This window comes from Belonocnema kinseyi, chromosome 10 (assembly GCF_010883055.1).
Source record: "Belonocnema kinseyi isolate 2016_QV_RU_SX_M_011 chromosome 10, B_treatae_v1, whole genome shotgun sequence".
NCBI lineage: Eukaryota > Metazoa > Arthropoda > Insecta > Hymenoptera > Cynipidae > Belonocnema > Belonocnema kinseyi.
Window position 1 is genome coordinate 58,231,261 of NC_046666.1, and position 17,921 is coordinate 58,249,181.

Below are 17,921 nucleotides of genomic sequence, written 5' to 3' on the forward strand. Positions count from 1 at the left end.
TGCACGAAAAATTTTATTTTCAAAATTCTCTGACTTTCTCCTGAACAATTTTTCATTTTCCCTAGCTATTAATATTCAGAGACTAGAAGTTTAATCTTATGGCATTTTTAACATAGAATTTTTTATATAGAGAATAAAAAAAATTTGAAATTAAAATTTGAAAATAATTTTCTCTATTTCAATACGAAAATATGACTATTCTATCATAAGAGAAAATTCTCTCATCCAAATGAACGAATTTTCAACAATAAAGTAGAATTTCGAACCAAACAGTTCAATTTTCAGCCCACAACGACGAATTCTCAACAAAAAGATGAATTTTGAACAAAATGCATGATTTTCAACTAAACAGATTGAACAATGGATGTAGTGCTACTGCAAATTGTATTTAATTAACAATTATTTTGTATTTTTTTGGTTTCCCAACATTCATAACTAAATAGTTCAATTTTTAAACTAAAAAAGATAATTTTTTAACCAAAAAAGGAGTAGTTGAATTGTCACCTGAGAATATTAATTTTCAATAAAAAAAATGTCTACAAAAAAGTTCAATTTTTAACCAATTCTTGCATTTTCTGCCAAATTGATGAATTATCAAGCCAAAATGATGAACTTTCTATAAAATAGTTGAATTTTCAAACCAATAGTATCAATTTTTAACATATTGCATTATATTTAATTAAATATATTGAACAATGGATGTGATGCTAGTCAAAATTGTAAATGATTAGTTTTTAGTTTATGTTTTTCTCTTTTCTAAACATTTCAACTAAATGGTTCAATTGTTAAACTAAAAAAAAGAGATCAATTATCAACAAAAAATGGAGTAGCTCAATTTTCATCTTAAAGAATTAATTTTTGATTTAAAAAAAATCTAAAAAAAAGTTCGATTTTGTACCAAATATTTGAATTTTTCTAAATTGTTGAATTCTCAAGGTAAACAGACGAATTTTCTACATAATAGTCGAATTTTCGATAGAGAATATGAACTTTCAAGCAAGAAGTTGAATTTTCAACCTAAAAAGATGAAATTTCGACAAAACATATAATTGTTGATAACTAAAAAAAATTGTATTAAAAATAAAAAACTGTTGTATTTAACAAAAAAAAAAGAAGGAATTTTTAACATAATACTTGAATCCTGAACCAAAACAGATTAATTTTCAATCGATCAGTTGCATTTAAAAAAAATTGAATTTCTACTCAAGAGACGAATTTTGAACAAAAAACCATACAATTGCAACCAAATAGTTAAATTTTCTAAAAACCTGTTAAACTTCATAGTCGAAAATATGAATCTTCTACAAACAGTTGATTTTTCAACAACAAAACTTTGTTAGTCAAGAAAGAAAAAATTGAAACAAATGGTTTAATTTTTAATCCAAAACGATGAATTTTCAACAAACAGTTGAATTTATAAAAGTTATATTTTCCGTTAAAAAAATTAATTTTGAACAAAAGAGATTAATGAATGATGAATCTTAATTTAAAATAGTTACATTTTAAATTAAAAACATTAATTCTCAGCCAAAAAAATTAATCAATTTTCAATCAGAGATGAATTGTCAACTCAAATTCTTAAACTTCAAAAAAGAAAGGATTTTTTTTTACAAAGTAGTTGAACTTTCAACGAAGTGATTTAATTTGTACCCAAAAAAAATTTATTTTAAATAAAGAACAGTTGAATTCAAGAACAAAAAATGAATTTTAAAACAAAATAGTTGAATATTAATCAAATAAAATTAATTTTTTATCAAGCAGTTGCATTTTTAACCAAGAAAGATAGAATTGTAACAAAAATAGTTGAAATTAAAATGTAATTACTCTATATAAACTAAAAATTTATCAAATAAAATTTGGACTATCATCACATGCATTTTTGCATGTGCAAAAATCACATGCATTTTGTTGAAGATCGAAGTATTATGTTAAAAACCCGTTTTTGTTGGTTAAATTTATCTGTTTTTTATTATAAATAAAACATTTTGGTTGAAACATCAACTATTACATTTCTTGTTGAAAACTCATCTTTTTACGTTAAAAATTTAACTTCTTGGTTGAAAGGTGAACTATTTTCTTGAAAGTTCATTTTTTGATTAAAAATGATCGTTTAGAATTATTTTGTTGAAAATTCATATTCTTGGGTTTGAAATTCAACGTTTTGTAGAAAATTCGTCTTTTTAGCGTAAAATTCAAGAATTTGGTATACAATTCAAGTATTTGGTACAAAATTAAACTGTTTTGTATAACATTTTTTTAAAATTGAAAATAAATTCTCTTTAATGAAAATTTAACTACTTCACATTTTTGGGTAAAAATTGATCTTTTTGGTTTAAAAATTGAGCTATTTAGTTTAAAAACTTTGGAAACACATTATTACCATATCACATGCATTATCCAAAGTATTTAGTTGAAAATGTATGTAATTTGTTAAAAATTTGTCTTCCTTCGTAGAACATTAATATTAATGGTTGAAAATTCAACCATTTGGTTAAACTTTTTTGTTTAAATACAATGACAAATCAAACAAAACAATTTTTGTATATAAATCGGTAATTTTTCAAGCTGGAAAAGGGAATATTTTCCGTTATTGCATCAATTTTAAAATATGTTAATAAAAAACATTTGCCTCTAAAAAACTGTGTTCTTAAATATTATGCATAACCATAACTTCCTTACTGTTCAATGAAATCTATTAATATCATACGTTATCAATTCTTCTCAAATCAATGCTTCTTTACTATTATCAACTCAACTTTAAATTATGAAAATGAAAAAATGGTTACTACAAAAATCGATTTTAAATATAATATAAATGACAATAACTTCCTTAATCTTTAATAAAATTTATTAATATTATAGGTCTATTGATTCATCTAGAACCAAGGAATCTTTTACATTCTTGCATCAACTTAGAATTATATTTTTAAAAACGTTTTACTATAAAAAAAAAAACAATTTTTAAAATATTAATAAGTGATTTGAGAATGTAATGAGCATTTATAAGCATTTTAAATTAGGATTTAAAAAATCGTATTTTTTATCTTTATTAATGATAATTACATTATTTAAATTTCGCTGGAAAACGTATCGCTTCAAATTGGAAAGGGCGTTTAATTTAAATGGCAACATAAATCAAAGTAATAAAAATTAATTTTTAACGAACTTTTCACTAAAATTATCAATCCTCAAGTAAAAATAAGACTTTTGAACCCAAAAGATGAATTCTATCAAAAACATAAGTTTTTAACAAAATACATGAATTTGCAAACAAATATTTGAAAATTTAAAGAAATGTTTAACCAAAGAGAAATTAGTCACCAAAAAGCTTAAATGTTCTACCACAAATTCAAATAAAAATATAAATTTCTAAGCAAAAAATGGGATAGTTACATCTTCAGTTAAAAAATTAATTTTTAAATAAAAAGAAACGAATTTTCAACCAAAGAAATTAATTTTTAATTACCGTGATAAATTTTCAACTAAGAATATGCCTTTTTGACGAAATAGGGGAATTTTTAACTCAAAAGATAAAAGATGAATTTTCTATAAAAAAAAACGAATTTTTATTACAAAAATTTTCAACTGAATAAATAAATTCTTAACCAAAACTAGAATAGTTAAATTTTGTACAAAACCGAACATTTTTTAACGAAAAAGATTAAATTTTTATTTTAAAAAAAGTAAATTTTCCACAATAATTGGAACAATTAAGGTCAATTTTCAACTAAAATGCTCAATCTTCAACTAACAAAATAAATTTTTTAACAAATACACGAATTTTTAACCACAGAAATTAACTTTTAACCAAAAAGATAAAGTTTCGACTAATGAGAGTACTTTCCTACCAAAAAAATACAGATTTCCGACAAATAGTTGAATCTTCACTCAAAACAAATGAACTTTCAACTAAAAATATAATACTTAAATTTTCAGAAAAAAACGACTTAATTTTCAATCAAATCAAAGAAAGTTTGCATCGAAATAGTATAGTATTAAACCAAGAAGACTACATTTCTATCAAAGAAGATAAATTTTGGTAAAAAAAAGAAGTTACGTTTTCAGTTGAAAAAATTAATTTTAAATTAGGAGAAACAAAATTTCAAAAGGAATTTTCAACAAAAAAGAGGAATTATTCACCAAGAAGCATAAATATTATTCTCTCACAAATTTGATTTTTCAATCAAATACAGGAATTTTAAAACAAATATTTGAATTTTAAACTTCAGATAAATTTTGAACCAAACATGTACGGTTTAATTTTTCAGTTAAAAAATTAATGTTCAACTAAAAAACATAGTTTTCAACAAAATAATTAAATTTTGAAAAAAAGGTTTGTCAACAAAAATTAGGAATCATCAATCAGATAAATGAAGTTTTAACAAAGTGTTCCACTTCCAACAAAGTAGTTGAATTTTCAACGAAAAAGGATGAATTCTAAATGAAAAACCTGATATATTATATTTCAAGCACAAAAAGGATTTTAATTTTGTACCAAAAATAGTAGAATTCAAACAAAAAAGATGAATTTCTAGCAAAATAGTTTAATTTCTCCAATAGAAGAGATTAATTTTCAACTAAATAGTTGCGATTTTTAGCTATAATAATTCCAATAACTAAAAATTTAGTTTATCGAAAATTTCCTAACTCTATCAGGTTTTCGCTGACATTCTCTAACTTTCTGGAAATACCTGATCTGTAGAAACTCTGTGATTTGAAAAAGCAAATGTTTATTTCACTCTAGAATGTTTTTGTAAAAATATATGTAATAATTATGGTATATATTTGTTTAAGCCAGCCCCCTAATTATTCAAAAAAAGAAAAAGTCATGAAAACATGTAGTTTGCTATGAACAAAATTTAATTTTGAGAAACATTTTGAAAGCAGTTCGAACTTCATATTTCTATGATTTATTTTGCTGATATTATTGATTTTATTATTTGTTTTAGTTAAGAAAAATTATTTATTGTTAAAATTATTAATGTAGCTAATGAAAAATTAATAATATTTAAGACCTCAATGACAAAAATATTTAAAACATATACGTGACCAGAATAATTAATAAAAAATATATCACTTATATCCAATATAAATACAATAATAATTTTAAAAAAAAATATAAATATATATATATAAATTTATTTGTTGCTTAATCTTGAAAGCTTTTTTCTCGCTGCATTCAACCCTTACTAATTTTATTTAAAAATTTAAAGGAGATTTTGACAGTTGGAGGATATGCACTTTTTTCAGTCAAAAATATTCAGAGCCTTTAATTTTCTTGCGATTTTCAATTTTTTGTTTTAAATTAAAGATCATTAAATTCTATATTTCTTGACTCTCCGAACTTTTGTCTCCTCTATTTTTGTATCAATAATTTTTCCACTCAAAGTATGAAAAAACTAAAATTTTGTACATAACAATTTTTTACGCTTTAATAACTGATCAGGATAACGTTATACTGTCTTAAATGAATGTTTAGGGACTCATAGGATACAAATATATTGTGTATTATTCCATTTATTTGTTATAAAACAATTTTATGAAAAAATCGACAAATAACCTTATTATCGGTAAAATTTATTTTGTTGCTAATAGTGCTTCACAATGATGTAGGAATGCCGTTTAATAACAAACAATGGCCAGAACGACTTCATGTATTCGTTAAAATAATAATTATTTAATAATATTTGATCAAATATAACAATTTATATCTTTGTAAAGAAATTAGATAAACAAATTAAAAATGTTGGCCTTTTCGAATAGAAAATTTTTGTTTGCACTGGAAATGTTTTAAGCTATTGGACGAATGACTGCTAGTTACAAAAATATTAGAAAAAGTTATTAAAAATTCTAGTGACGAAATATTTAAACTTAGGGTTCTATCAAATTTAAATTTTCTTCAATGTCCAAGTCGGTGGGTTATTGTCAAAAGATTTTGTATTGAGTGAATCTTAACATGCAGCGTTATGATTGATTTTGAATCTATTACGATTGAAAACCCGAATTTTTCCAAGTGAAACTGCCAACATTTGGAAATTGTTTATGTAAATTGTTTATAAACATGTAAGTTGCTATATTCTACCAAATATTATCAAAGATACATTTTTTTAGAAATACCGCAGCCATTGTAACGATAAAAGAAAATAAAAATTTTGATAAAACCTTACATTTGAATATTTTGTCACGAGAATTATTTATAACAATGGTTATTGTTAACTTTTTCTAATATTTTTGTGACTAGCAGTCATTTGTCCAATATATCAAAACATTTCCAGTGCAAAAAAAAATTTCTATGCGAAAGGACCAAAATTTTGAATTTGTTTATCTACTTTGTATACGAAATTTACATTGTTATATTTTATGAAAAACTATTCAATATTTATTAGTTTAAGGAATACCTGCAGTCGTTCTGGCGATTAAAGGTAATTATAATTTGATAAATCTCAAATTCTAATATTTTGCCACAAGAATTCTTTATAATAAAAGTTATTACAAACTTTTGAATTATTTTTGTTATTAAATGTAATTCCTACATTAATGTGAAGCACCTTTAGCACCAAAAAATTTTACCGATAATAAGACTAATTGTCAATTTGTTTATCAAATTTGTTTCCAACAAATAAATGGAATGATATACAAATTAATTGTATTTTATGAGTCCCTAAACATTAATTTTAGACAATATAAAGTTTTCCTGCTCAGTTATTAAAGCGTAAAAAATTGTTATGTATAAAACTTCAGTTTTTCCATACTTTGAGTGAAAAAATTATTAATAAACAAATAGCGGAGAAAAAAGTGAATATCCGCCACTGTGCGCCATAAGTACGGTACGTTTATTTATAGAGTTTAATAGTTTATAACATGTTCATTTTAGAAATGAGGTTTGTAATAATATAATTAACTATTTAATTCAAAATCTCCCTTAAATTAAATTAAGTTCAATTTATATAAATATATACATTATATTAAATAATAATAAATCCACTTTCTCATTTATTAGTCTTGTCATTGACTTTTTACCAAATTATTCCCTCAAACATTTTAATTACAATTATTTTTGTCATTGAGGTCTTAAATATTGATAATTTTTTTATTAGCGACATTAATAATTTTAACAATGAATAATTTTTTTTATAAAACAAATAATAAAATCAATAATTTCAGCAAAATAAATCATAGCAATATAAAGTTCAAACTGATTTCAAAATTTATCTCAAAATTCAATTTTATTCATATTAAGCTACATATTTTCATGACTTTTTCTCTTTTTAAATAATTAGTAATAGTTACTCTTATTTTTCATATTTTTTTTGTTTTTTTGAAAACAGCATCAAGTTTTTAATTAATTATTTTTGCTTTTTCTTAATGCAATTCAACGAAAAAGTCAAGACAGGGTGGCCGTTTTAATCGACGAAATAAATTCCCGCTTATTTCCCGGTTTTTTCCCAGTTCGCAAATATTTTTCACGGACAATGAAATTAAAAAAATGGATCACTAAAGCTAAAAAATTTTCCACTTGAGGTAATAAAAACTGAGCTTTGAATGAAAGCACTTAAAGTGGAACTGTTAAATTTTGAACTTTTAAAATTGACATTTAAAAGCTTTTAATTGCAAAATTTTGTATTCAAATGCTCAATAATTTACGCGCATACAATTGAAGGTACTAACATTTTTCAATATAAAAAAATATAAATCCACGTTATCATTTTCAACGCTCTAAATTGAAAAATCAATCAGTGAACTTTAAAAATTTCAAAATTATATAATTTTACGGAATTTTAAGCTAGAAACATCAAATATTGAAAAATTGACAAAGTTTTAACTGAACACTTCTTAAATTAGAAATTCAATTATTTTCTTTTTAAATAGTTTAAATTTAATTAAAATTTTAAGAGATATGTAGAAGTTTTGAAAAGATTCAAACTTAATGTAAAACTTGAAATGATAGCCTAATATAAAACAAAATGTAGATTTTGGCAGATTTTAAACAAAAAAAATTAGATTATTTTCAAGAATTGTTAAAGGCTTCAAAAGGCTCTTCGAAATTTTAACGAAGTTCGAAGTTTTCTATGTACAACAATTCAATCAAAAATTCTTTACTTTTAAATATTTGTTTTTAATTTGCTTGTCTTTAATAAAAATTCAAATATTGCTAAATATTCAGTGATTAATTATTTTTTTTAATTAAAAATTTCAAATTGAATGGGTTAAAAATTTAATAATTTAGATTGAAACAATATTTTAAGTTTAATAAAATCCTTTAATTACGAATATATTATTATGAAGTTATTTTTAAGTTGAAAATAGTTTACAAACTTCTCAGTCACACGTTGACATTTGTTTGATGACTAAGACTTTCAAATTAAAATCGTTGTTAACATTAAAATCTGAAAATTCTTCAATTTTGAACTGGTTTAAAATCGTTTTGTCAAAACGTTTTTGTACACTTTTTATTACTTAAAGTACAGATAAATTAAAAAAATTGTTTGTTTATTAAATTAAAATGTTTTTTATCCAAAATTTTTAACATCAAAGGCTTTTATTTTTTATTTGTTCAAGTCTTTAAGAAAGCGTTTAAAAATTCTTTCAATTAAAAATGTAAGCTATAAATCAAAATTCAAATGGAAAATTTGTAAAGTAAAAAAATTTTGAATTACGAATTATAAGCTAAATAATAGCATCATTGTAAAACATAACAATTCCACTAATTACTTAAAAACTGTTAAAATCGAACGTGGACAGATTTTTCTCCTACAAATTTGTATAATTCCCGGTCAAACCAAAAATGCACTGTCATTCCCCGGTTTTTCCCGATCCAGCGGCCACCCTGTCAGACCTACTTTTTGTGGCGCCATCTGTTGGATTAGTTTGACCGACAATTCCCCTCAGGATCGTAAGAAAACCTAAACATGGGGGCGATGCATGGGGCTGGTTTAAACAATCAATGATTTAAATTCTCTTAAATGCTCTATAAATGCTCTGTTCGAGTTTAAATACTGAGGATCCAGAACATCCAGAAAATTGCTTAGAAAATTTCATTAGACCTTTTTAAATTGAGAAACATTTGATTAAATGATTTAAAATTGCTTCAAAAATGTTACCATTTCAAAGCTTCCTCTAAGAGGAAGAAAAGTTATTAATTAAAAAATATATATTTACCCATAGTTGAACTTGGAACCACAATTAAGTGGGGCCCATCAGTATCAGTGTAAAGTCCAGCTTCCTTGAGATAAGTGAGAAAAGCAATGACCTGAATGGTTTTGCCCAGACCCATTTCATCCGCTAATATTCCATTGACGCCATGTGCGTGCATCACAGCGAGCCAGTTTAATCCCACCATTTGATAAGAAGCCAATTTCAAACCATCAGGTATTCCCTTCGGTTGTTGAGTTATCGTCGAAGCTCCAGCAGCCACAGCCTTTTCCATCGTCGAAGAAAGACGCAAACATTTTTTCATGAGAGCTTCCACGACACTTCTGGTTGCCAGCAACATCTGCCAATAAATCAAAAGATATTTGTCGTTGATTCTGAACCAATCTATTTAGATTATTGAGAGTGGCCATTATTTTTTTAATTCTCGTCTCCCAGTTCTCCCCGTAAATGTTCGTGATTTATCCCAGTTTATAACAAAATTAACTCTCTTTGCGAAACCCACCGTTTTCCCTTTTACATTATCAATTGCGGAAGTCGATAAATATTACTAAACTTTTTTGCAAGAAATTTATTGACTTTAAATAATATACAGGCCCTTCAGTCTCTATTAGGTCAATTTTTTTAAGCATTCATTCTGAACTTTTTTTAATTCTTTGGAATTCTTTTGCATTCTTTTTTTAATTTACTTGAATCCTTCTATATTCACTGAATTCTACTTAATCCAGGGACTTTTTTAATGTTTAAAAGTGTTTATTTAATTGATCCTGAAGTCTATTAAACCACACCTTGAATTCTTAAGCATTTCATAAAATTCTTTGAATTCCCTTGAATTTTTCTAAGCTTATTTCAAAGTTACTAAATTCAATGAAGGTTTTTCATATTTTCAAATTGTTTTAAATTCATTTGAATGAATGTAACTCGAATTGTTCGGAAAGGGTACCTTTTGTCACGCTCATATTGTACTTTTTTCGTAATAATTCAGAAGATTTCTGAACAATTCGAGTTACAATCATAAAAATTCAAATCAATTAAAAAAAAAATTTTAATCCAAAAATTTCATTAATTTTCGTAAAATTTCAATAAACTGCACAGAAATTTAAGATAAAACAGCAGAATTTCATCAAAATTACTGAAAATTGGGAATTAAAACAAATTAAATAAATTCAAAACAATTTGAAAATATGGAAAAACTTCATTGAATTCAGTAAATTTGAAATAAGCTTAGAAAAATTCAAGGGAATTCAAAGAATTTGATGAAATTTTTAAGAATTCAAGGTGAGGTTAATAGATTTCGGGATCATTTAAATAAACACTTTTAAAAATTCAAAAAAGACACTGAATTAAATAGAATTGAGTCAATTTAGAATGATTTGAGTAAATTAAAAAAATGTAAAAGAATTCCAAAGAATTAAAAAAAAATCAGAATGAATTCTTTACAAATTTAAAATCTTTAAACCTCTACTATTTTCTAACACAAGAAGTAACTAATGACTACAAAACAGTTCAAGTTAAATTCAAAAGAATTTAATTTAATTGTAACAATTCTAAGAATCGACAAAAATTTGATAGATTACAATAAATTTTGAGTGAATTTAGATAAGATTAAAACAAATTAGAATAAATAGATGAAATCCATAAAAAATCAAGCTGAATTAAAAAAGCAATCGAGTGAATTGAAAACAATTTAAAAAAATGGAAAAATTAATTGAATTGGGTAGAATTGAGTCAATTTAGAAGAATTTAAAGAATTTAAAAGGATTTAGGATAGATTTATAAGAATTCAGGGCGAATTCCAAATGGATTGCAAAAAATATTTGAAAATCTCTTCACATCTTCGAAACCCTACGAAATCCCTCACTTCTTTTGAATAAATTCTTTGAAATCCTTTAAAATATTAAAATCTCTTAAAATGATTAAAATCCCTTGCAAATTGCTTGAAATGTTGTGAAAGATCTTAAAACTTTTGAAATCCATTGAAAAGGCCTGAGAATCTTTAACAATACTTTCTAGTATTTCAAATCCTTTTAAACCCCATTAAATTAATGAAAGCAACACAAAATTTCTTTGTAAACTTTTAAAATAACCTAAGTTATTTAAAATCCTCTAAAAGCCCCTTTAAAATTTTTTAATGCTCTTGAAAATGCCAAGGAAATTGAAAAAAAAAGTTTATAAATATTACAAATCCTTTGGTCGTTTTTTCAACTGATCCTCAGGGTCAATTAAATCAAATCTTATCGAAATTTAAGTGAATTAAAAACATTAAAGTGAATTAATAAAATTCAAGAGAATTCCAAAGAATTTAGGATGAATTAATAATCAGGGGAATTTTCAAATCTCTTAAATCTTTAAAACCCAACAAAATACCTCACTTCTCATGAATAAATTCTTTAAAACCCACAAAAATATTGAATCTCGCATTTCTGTCTCTCAATTTACATATACTAACTTAAAAATATGCAAATTTAAAAATCCATTATTAAACCAATTTTCTAATAAAAGGTTTTAAATATTCTAAAAATAATAATTTCGAATTGCAAGCGTCTGAAATTGGAAAAAAATATACGAACGATTTTGGACAATTTAATTAGAAAGAGGAGTTTAATTGTATATTTTTTAAGCGGAAGAGCTAAAAATTAACAACATTTAATTTGAATTGCAGAATCACGAAACTAACATGCTTTTGGATTAAAATTTCGGAAATATGACAATGTTAAAACGTTAAAAAATGAATATTTTAATATTCAAATCGTGTAAATTGGGTCATTTAAATATCAGAAGAATTGGAATTGTATTCTTTTAATTACAAGCATTCAAAATTAAATAATTAAAAATTGATATTTTTAAATTTGAATACTTTTAATTCAATGTATTTAAAATTTAATATTCAAAAATAAATTGAATCTTTCAAAGGCAAAGCTTCTAAAATTCTAGAATTTTAAATTGTCCTCACATAATAAAATTGTAAGTTAACATTAAAACTGATTTTAAATGGGAGACGTTAAAAATATAATCATTTCTACTTCTGAACGTTAAAAACTTAAACGAATGCGAACTTTATTTATAACTGAAAACAATTTTAGCCACGAAAAATTGTGACATCAAAACCTTTTAAAATTCGAACCCTTTAAAATTGCAAATATTTGAAATAAATTTTAGATCGTCTAAGAATTAATAATTTTTAAATTGCCAATAATACTTTCCAAAATGTAAGCAATTTAATTTTAGTTGCGAAATTAAAACTTATGAAAGGAAAACATGAAAAATTTAGTGTTGTTCATGAATATTCAGAACTCTGAAATTCTAACCACTTGAAATTACCAAAATTGTCTGTTTACTGATGTCTCAATTGCAGATAGTTTAATTTTCATCGTTTTTTTTATTTTAAACTCAATTTTTAATTTTTTGATTAAAAATCTTCCTTTAGCATTATTATACATTCTAGAAATTTTCGAATATAAAATATTTTTCAATTTGAAATGACTTATTTCTTTAAATCTTCAATTAAAAATCGGACAATTTTAATATCTCACATTGAAAATAAAAAATAAAGATAAAAAATACAAAATAATATTGCTACAATATGATTTAATTTTTTTGAAATTATACAATTTTATGATTTTTAATTCAAAATTGCTTTATACTTACATCTAAAATTATTAAATTAAAAAATGAATACCAAGACTTTTAATATGAAATTTTGAAATACGTAATAGCTGAATAGTCGTAAAATTTTGAATATTTGAATTTTAAATTACAATTTTGTGAAATTTAAAATTCATATCCTCCAAAAAATAATCTAAAAATTGATTTAAGAAAAAACTTTAGTTTCAAGGTCTCAAATATTAAACTGTTGTAGAATTGCACATTCAAAATATAATAGTAAATTAAAATTATAGAAATTTTTAAATTTTTAAATGGACTGGGTAGATTTTTGCTAAACATGAGATTTTGTCAAATCAAAAGTCACTCTCATTTTTGCTTCAACAATTACAAAATGCGCGAATTATGAAATACGGGAAATCTCCCGTGTAATATTTCCTTCCCAGCTTATTACATTTTTCAAAATGGAAAAAATAATATATTTCTAAAATTGATTGTATTAAAATTAATTCTCTTTTAAAATGCAAATAGACTTCTTTTAAGAAACTGAGGTAAATTATTTAGAATCATAGGGTACTTTTTTCGCGTTCAACGAGTAACAAATTCAGGATGCATTCAGAATATTTTAAAACCATTCAAGTTAAATTCAAAAGAATTAAGACAATTTTGTGAAAATAAAAAAACTCCATTAATTTCCATAAACTTGGAGTGAATATAGAGGAATTTTAGGTAAACGAGAAAAATTCGATGAAATTCATAATAATTCAAGGTGAGTTTTAAAGTATTATTCAGGATCAACTAAATAAAAACGTTAAATTCAAAAGAATTCAAATTAATTGAAAATTTCTCAGTTTTAGTAAAAAGTTCATATTTTTGGATAAAAGTGCAAGTGTTTGAATGAAAATTAATCTGCTTTGGTTACTCATTAAACTATTTTGTTCAAAAATCGTTAAATTATTTTCTTGAAAATGCGTTGTTTCTTATTGAGTGAAATATCAACTGTTTTTGGTTAAAGTTTAATCTTTTTTGTGCGACAATTAGACTACTTGGCTTAAACTCATATTCGTCGGTGGAAAATTGCAGTATTTTATTAAGAATTGAATAAAAAATTTGTCGTCCCTTTTGGTTGAGATTTTTTAAATGAAAATTTAGTCTTAACAAAATTTCGATGGTTGAAAAAGTAACTGATTTTTGGTGGAAGTTTTGATGCTTTTTGTTGGAAAATTCAACCATTTGCTTGATAGTTAATTCATCTTTGTAGATCAAAATTTTGAAATGCTGTTCTTTAAATATTAATGACCAGGGAAAATAAAAATTGGGCTGGAAAAAATTAGTGCATTTTTAAAATGAACTTTTGCGGTCACCTTGATGTAACAGGACGACCGTTTTAATCGACGAAATAAATTCCCGGTCAGTTCCCGGTTCGAAAACATTTTTCACTGTCAATGGAATTAAAAAAATGAAATACTAAAGCTACAAAATTTTCCACTTGAGCTAATAAAAACTGAGCTTTAAATGAAAGCACTCAAAGTGGAACTGTTAAATTTTGAATTTTTAAAGTTTTTAATTAAAAAATTTTGTATTCAAATGCTCAATAATTTACGCGTGTAAAATTGAAGTTACTAACATTTTTCAATATAAAAATATATATAAATCCACGTTATCATTTTCAATTTTCTAAATTAAAAAATCAATCAATGAACTTTACAATTATCAAAATGATGCAATTTCAAGCAATTTTAAGCTAGAAACATTAAATACTGAACAATTTAAAAAATTTTAACTGAACACTTCTTAGATCACAAATTCAATTATTTTCTTTTTAAATAGTTTAAACATCCTTGGAAAACTTCAAAATTTTAAGAAATCTAGAAGTTGTTTTAAATTGGTTTTAAATTAAAAATTATTTTGGAAATTTTTTCAGAACTTCTAAATTTCTATCAAAATGAATTGAAGTTTTTCTACAACTTTCAGAAAATCCTGCAAATTTTAGAAAATTTCTTAACAATTTGGATGTAAAAATAACAATTGAACATTTATTATTTGTATTCGAAATTTAAGTAATTTTAAAAGGTATGTCGAAGTTTTGAAAAGATTCAAACTTAATGTAAAACTTGAAATGATAGCCTAATATAAAACAAAATGTAGATTTTCGCAGATTTTAAATAACAAATTTAGATTCTTTTCAAAAACTGTGAAAAGCTTCAAAAGAATAAAAATATTTTCTTAAGATTTCTAGGAAAATTAAAAATAATTTTTCATTTTGAAAAATTATTTTAAGAGAATAATTAAAAAGTTTTTCAAAGATTTAAACAAAATTTTCAAAAAAGATTCTAGAAGATTTTAAGAAAACTTTCTAAAATTTGCATGATAATTTTTAATCTTTTTAAAACTCCTAAATATCTCTTCTAAAGTTTAAAGTTTAAAGGGTTTTCGAAATTTTAACGATTCCAGGTTTTCTATATCAAACAATTCAGTTAAAGATTCTTTACTTTTCAATATTTGGTTTCAATTTACTTGTCTTTAATACAAATTCAAATATTGCTAATTATTCAATAATTGATCTTTTTTTTAAATTAAATATTTCAAGTTGAATGTGTTAAAATCTGAATATTACTTTAGACTGAAACAATATTTTAAATTTAATAAAATCCTTTAATTAAGAATATATTATTATGAAGTTATTTTGAAGTTGAAAATAGTATATAAGCTTTCAGTCACACGCATTTAAAAAATTTTTAAATTAAAAATGTAAGCTTAGAAATAAAAATTTTAAATGGAAAATTTTCAAAGTAAAAAATTTTGAAATACGCATTGTAAGATAAAGAATAGCTTACTTGAGAAACATAACAATTTAACTAATTATTTAAAAAGTGTTGAAATCGAACGTAGAAAGATTTTTCTTTTGCAAATTTGTAAAATTCCCGATCAAAAAAAAAAAAAAAAAAATCACTGTCATTTCCCTGTCTCAAAAAATTCCCGGTTTCCCGGTTCAGCGGCCACCCTGTGTAATATTAATTCTAGTAATTTATTGTTTGCAGTTGCTTACTTCTGGCTTCTTCTGGCTTCTTTTGGTTACAGTTTAATTTTTTGTGCGAAAATTCGGCTATTTGGTTAAAAATCTATATTTTTTAGGTAAAAAATTCAAGTATTTCGATTAAAAATACAACTATTTTTTTTAAAGTTTAATTATTTGGTAGGGAATGCGTTTTTTTCCTTTTAGGTGAAAAATTAACTGTTTTTCGTTACAGTTTAACATTTTTGTACATCGAAAATGCTAGAACAGATCAGTAGCCAAACCCGGTTTTTTTTTAAACAGTTCCAAAAGTTACTTTTGCGTGGACGGATAATTCCCATTGCATTTTAGAGCAAAATGACCAACACAAAAAAGAAACAAAACAAAATTCTGAACAAATTTTGTTTTAAAAAAACTCCCCATTTTTTTTATTTTCAGGAAAAATCACTAAGTTTCAAACAACACTGTGTATTTTTGCAAATAATTACTGCACGCAAAAGTGTTCTGCAGGTGCGTGAAACTAGATTCAATTTCCTGTAATTATACAAAAAGAACAATATCCTACCTGGGATTGGTTATGATTTATGATCGCTCAAAGTGGGCCATTTTAGCCTGTTTTTACGGGCAAAAAAGTGGACTTCAGATTTTTCCAAATAAATCCTGCCAAGTTCAGTTTACGTTGATTGTGCCTGTGAATCCCACCACAAAGTTCCTAGAGAATAAATGAAAATAGAGCCAATTTGACGTAAGATCGAAAAAAAAGTGTCCTAGCCCAAACAGGTCACGAGATATGACCTTGGAAAGTGCACTCTTCATGCATAGAGGTTCCTGAGCGTACCGTAAAGTAGAACTACGGTCATATTTCGGAATTTTCAATTAATAAATAATTGTTTATAACAAAAGCATGCTATCACTACTTATGTTCACTTTTTGGCCATTTTTTAGCATTCTTGTGACAAAAACGTCACCCTAATTGATTAAAAATGTGCAATATGTTTCTTATCTATAAGCACATATTTTTATTCATAATTGTTTATAACAAAATATTGCTATAACCACTGTTGAGTACGTTTTGACTAATTTTGTGGCAAAAAAGTACTTATCATTGATTACAAATTTGATATACATTTTGTATCGATAAACAAATCGTTTTTTTAATACTTGTTTATAACCATTTTTTTTAATAAATACTTTTTCTGCATTCAATTTTATACTTACCTCCAAGACACTTGTAATTCTCAGTGATTTCCGTAAATTGTACATAATATGCTGTGACCATTTCTTGGCATTGAAAATAATTAACTAATTGATTACTTGAAAGTAATTACATATCAAACGCGCCAAAAACTCGACCTCCTGGGTGGTGTGGAAATGAGCATTTATTTTCATACAAAGTAATACATTCAATAATTTATTTGACATTTTTTATACTATTAAATTACATTTCATATGTCATTACTTTCTAGTAATGAATTACTTAATTATTTCCAATGCGAAAAAATGGCCAAAGCAAATTTTGCATAATTTACAGAAAACACTGCGAATTACAAGTGTCTTGGGGGTTAGTACGGAATTTAGTGCAAAAAAAGTATTCATTACCAGGTATTGTCACAAAAATTACAAAAAAACTATTTGTTTATTGGTAAAAAATATATATCACATTTTTAATGATTTATAAAGCTTTCGTGCTACAAAAGTATTCAAAAATGATTATGACAAGATTTTATTATAAATAATTATTAAAAAAGTATTTGTTTATTATTAAAACAATGATAAGTACTTTTTTGCCACAAAAGTAGTCAAAAAGTACTCAGCAGTGGTTATAGAAATATTTTGTTATGTACAATTATGAATAAAAATATTTGCTTATGGATAAAAAACATATTACACATTTTTAATCAATTATGGTGACTTTTATGCCACAAAAATGCTAAAAAATGGCCAATAAGTAAACATAAGTAGTGATAACAAGCTTTTGTTATAAACAATTACTTATTTATTAATGTCAAAAGACATTTTGACATTAATAAACATTTTGATCACATCTCGTGATCTATTTGGACTAGGGCACTTTTTTCGATCTTACACCAAATTGGCTCTACTTTCATTTATTCTCTAGGAACTTTGTGGTGGGATTCGCAGGAAATGAGGT

The 17,921-nt window shown here is 24.5% G+C and overlaps 1 protein-coding gene across 1 annotated transcript in view; it reads right to left on the bottom strand.

The window, feature by feature from the left end:
• The window catches only part of LOC117181757 (SWI/SNF-related matrix-associated actin-dependent regulator of chromatin subfamily A containing DEAD/H box 1 homolog), a 49,782-nt gene that overhangs the window by 18,530 nt on the left and 13,331 nt on the right, over positions 1-17,921 (bottom strand). The window contains exon 5 of the mRNA XM_033374721.1: positions 9,160-9,493. Within this exon, the coding sequence (XP_033230612.1) occupies positions 9,160-9,493 (334 nt within the window). The remainder of the gene's footprint in view (positions 1-9,159; positions 9,494-17,921) is intronic.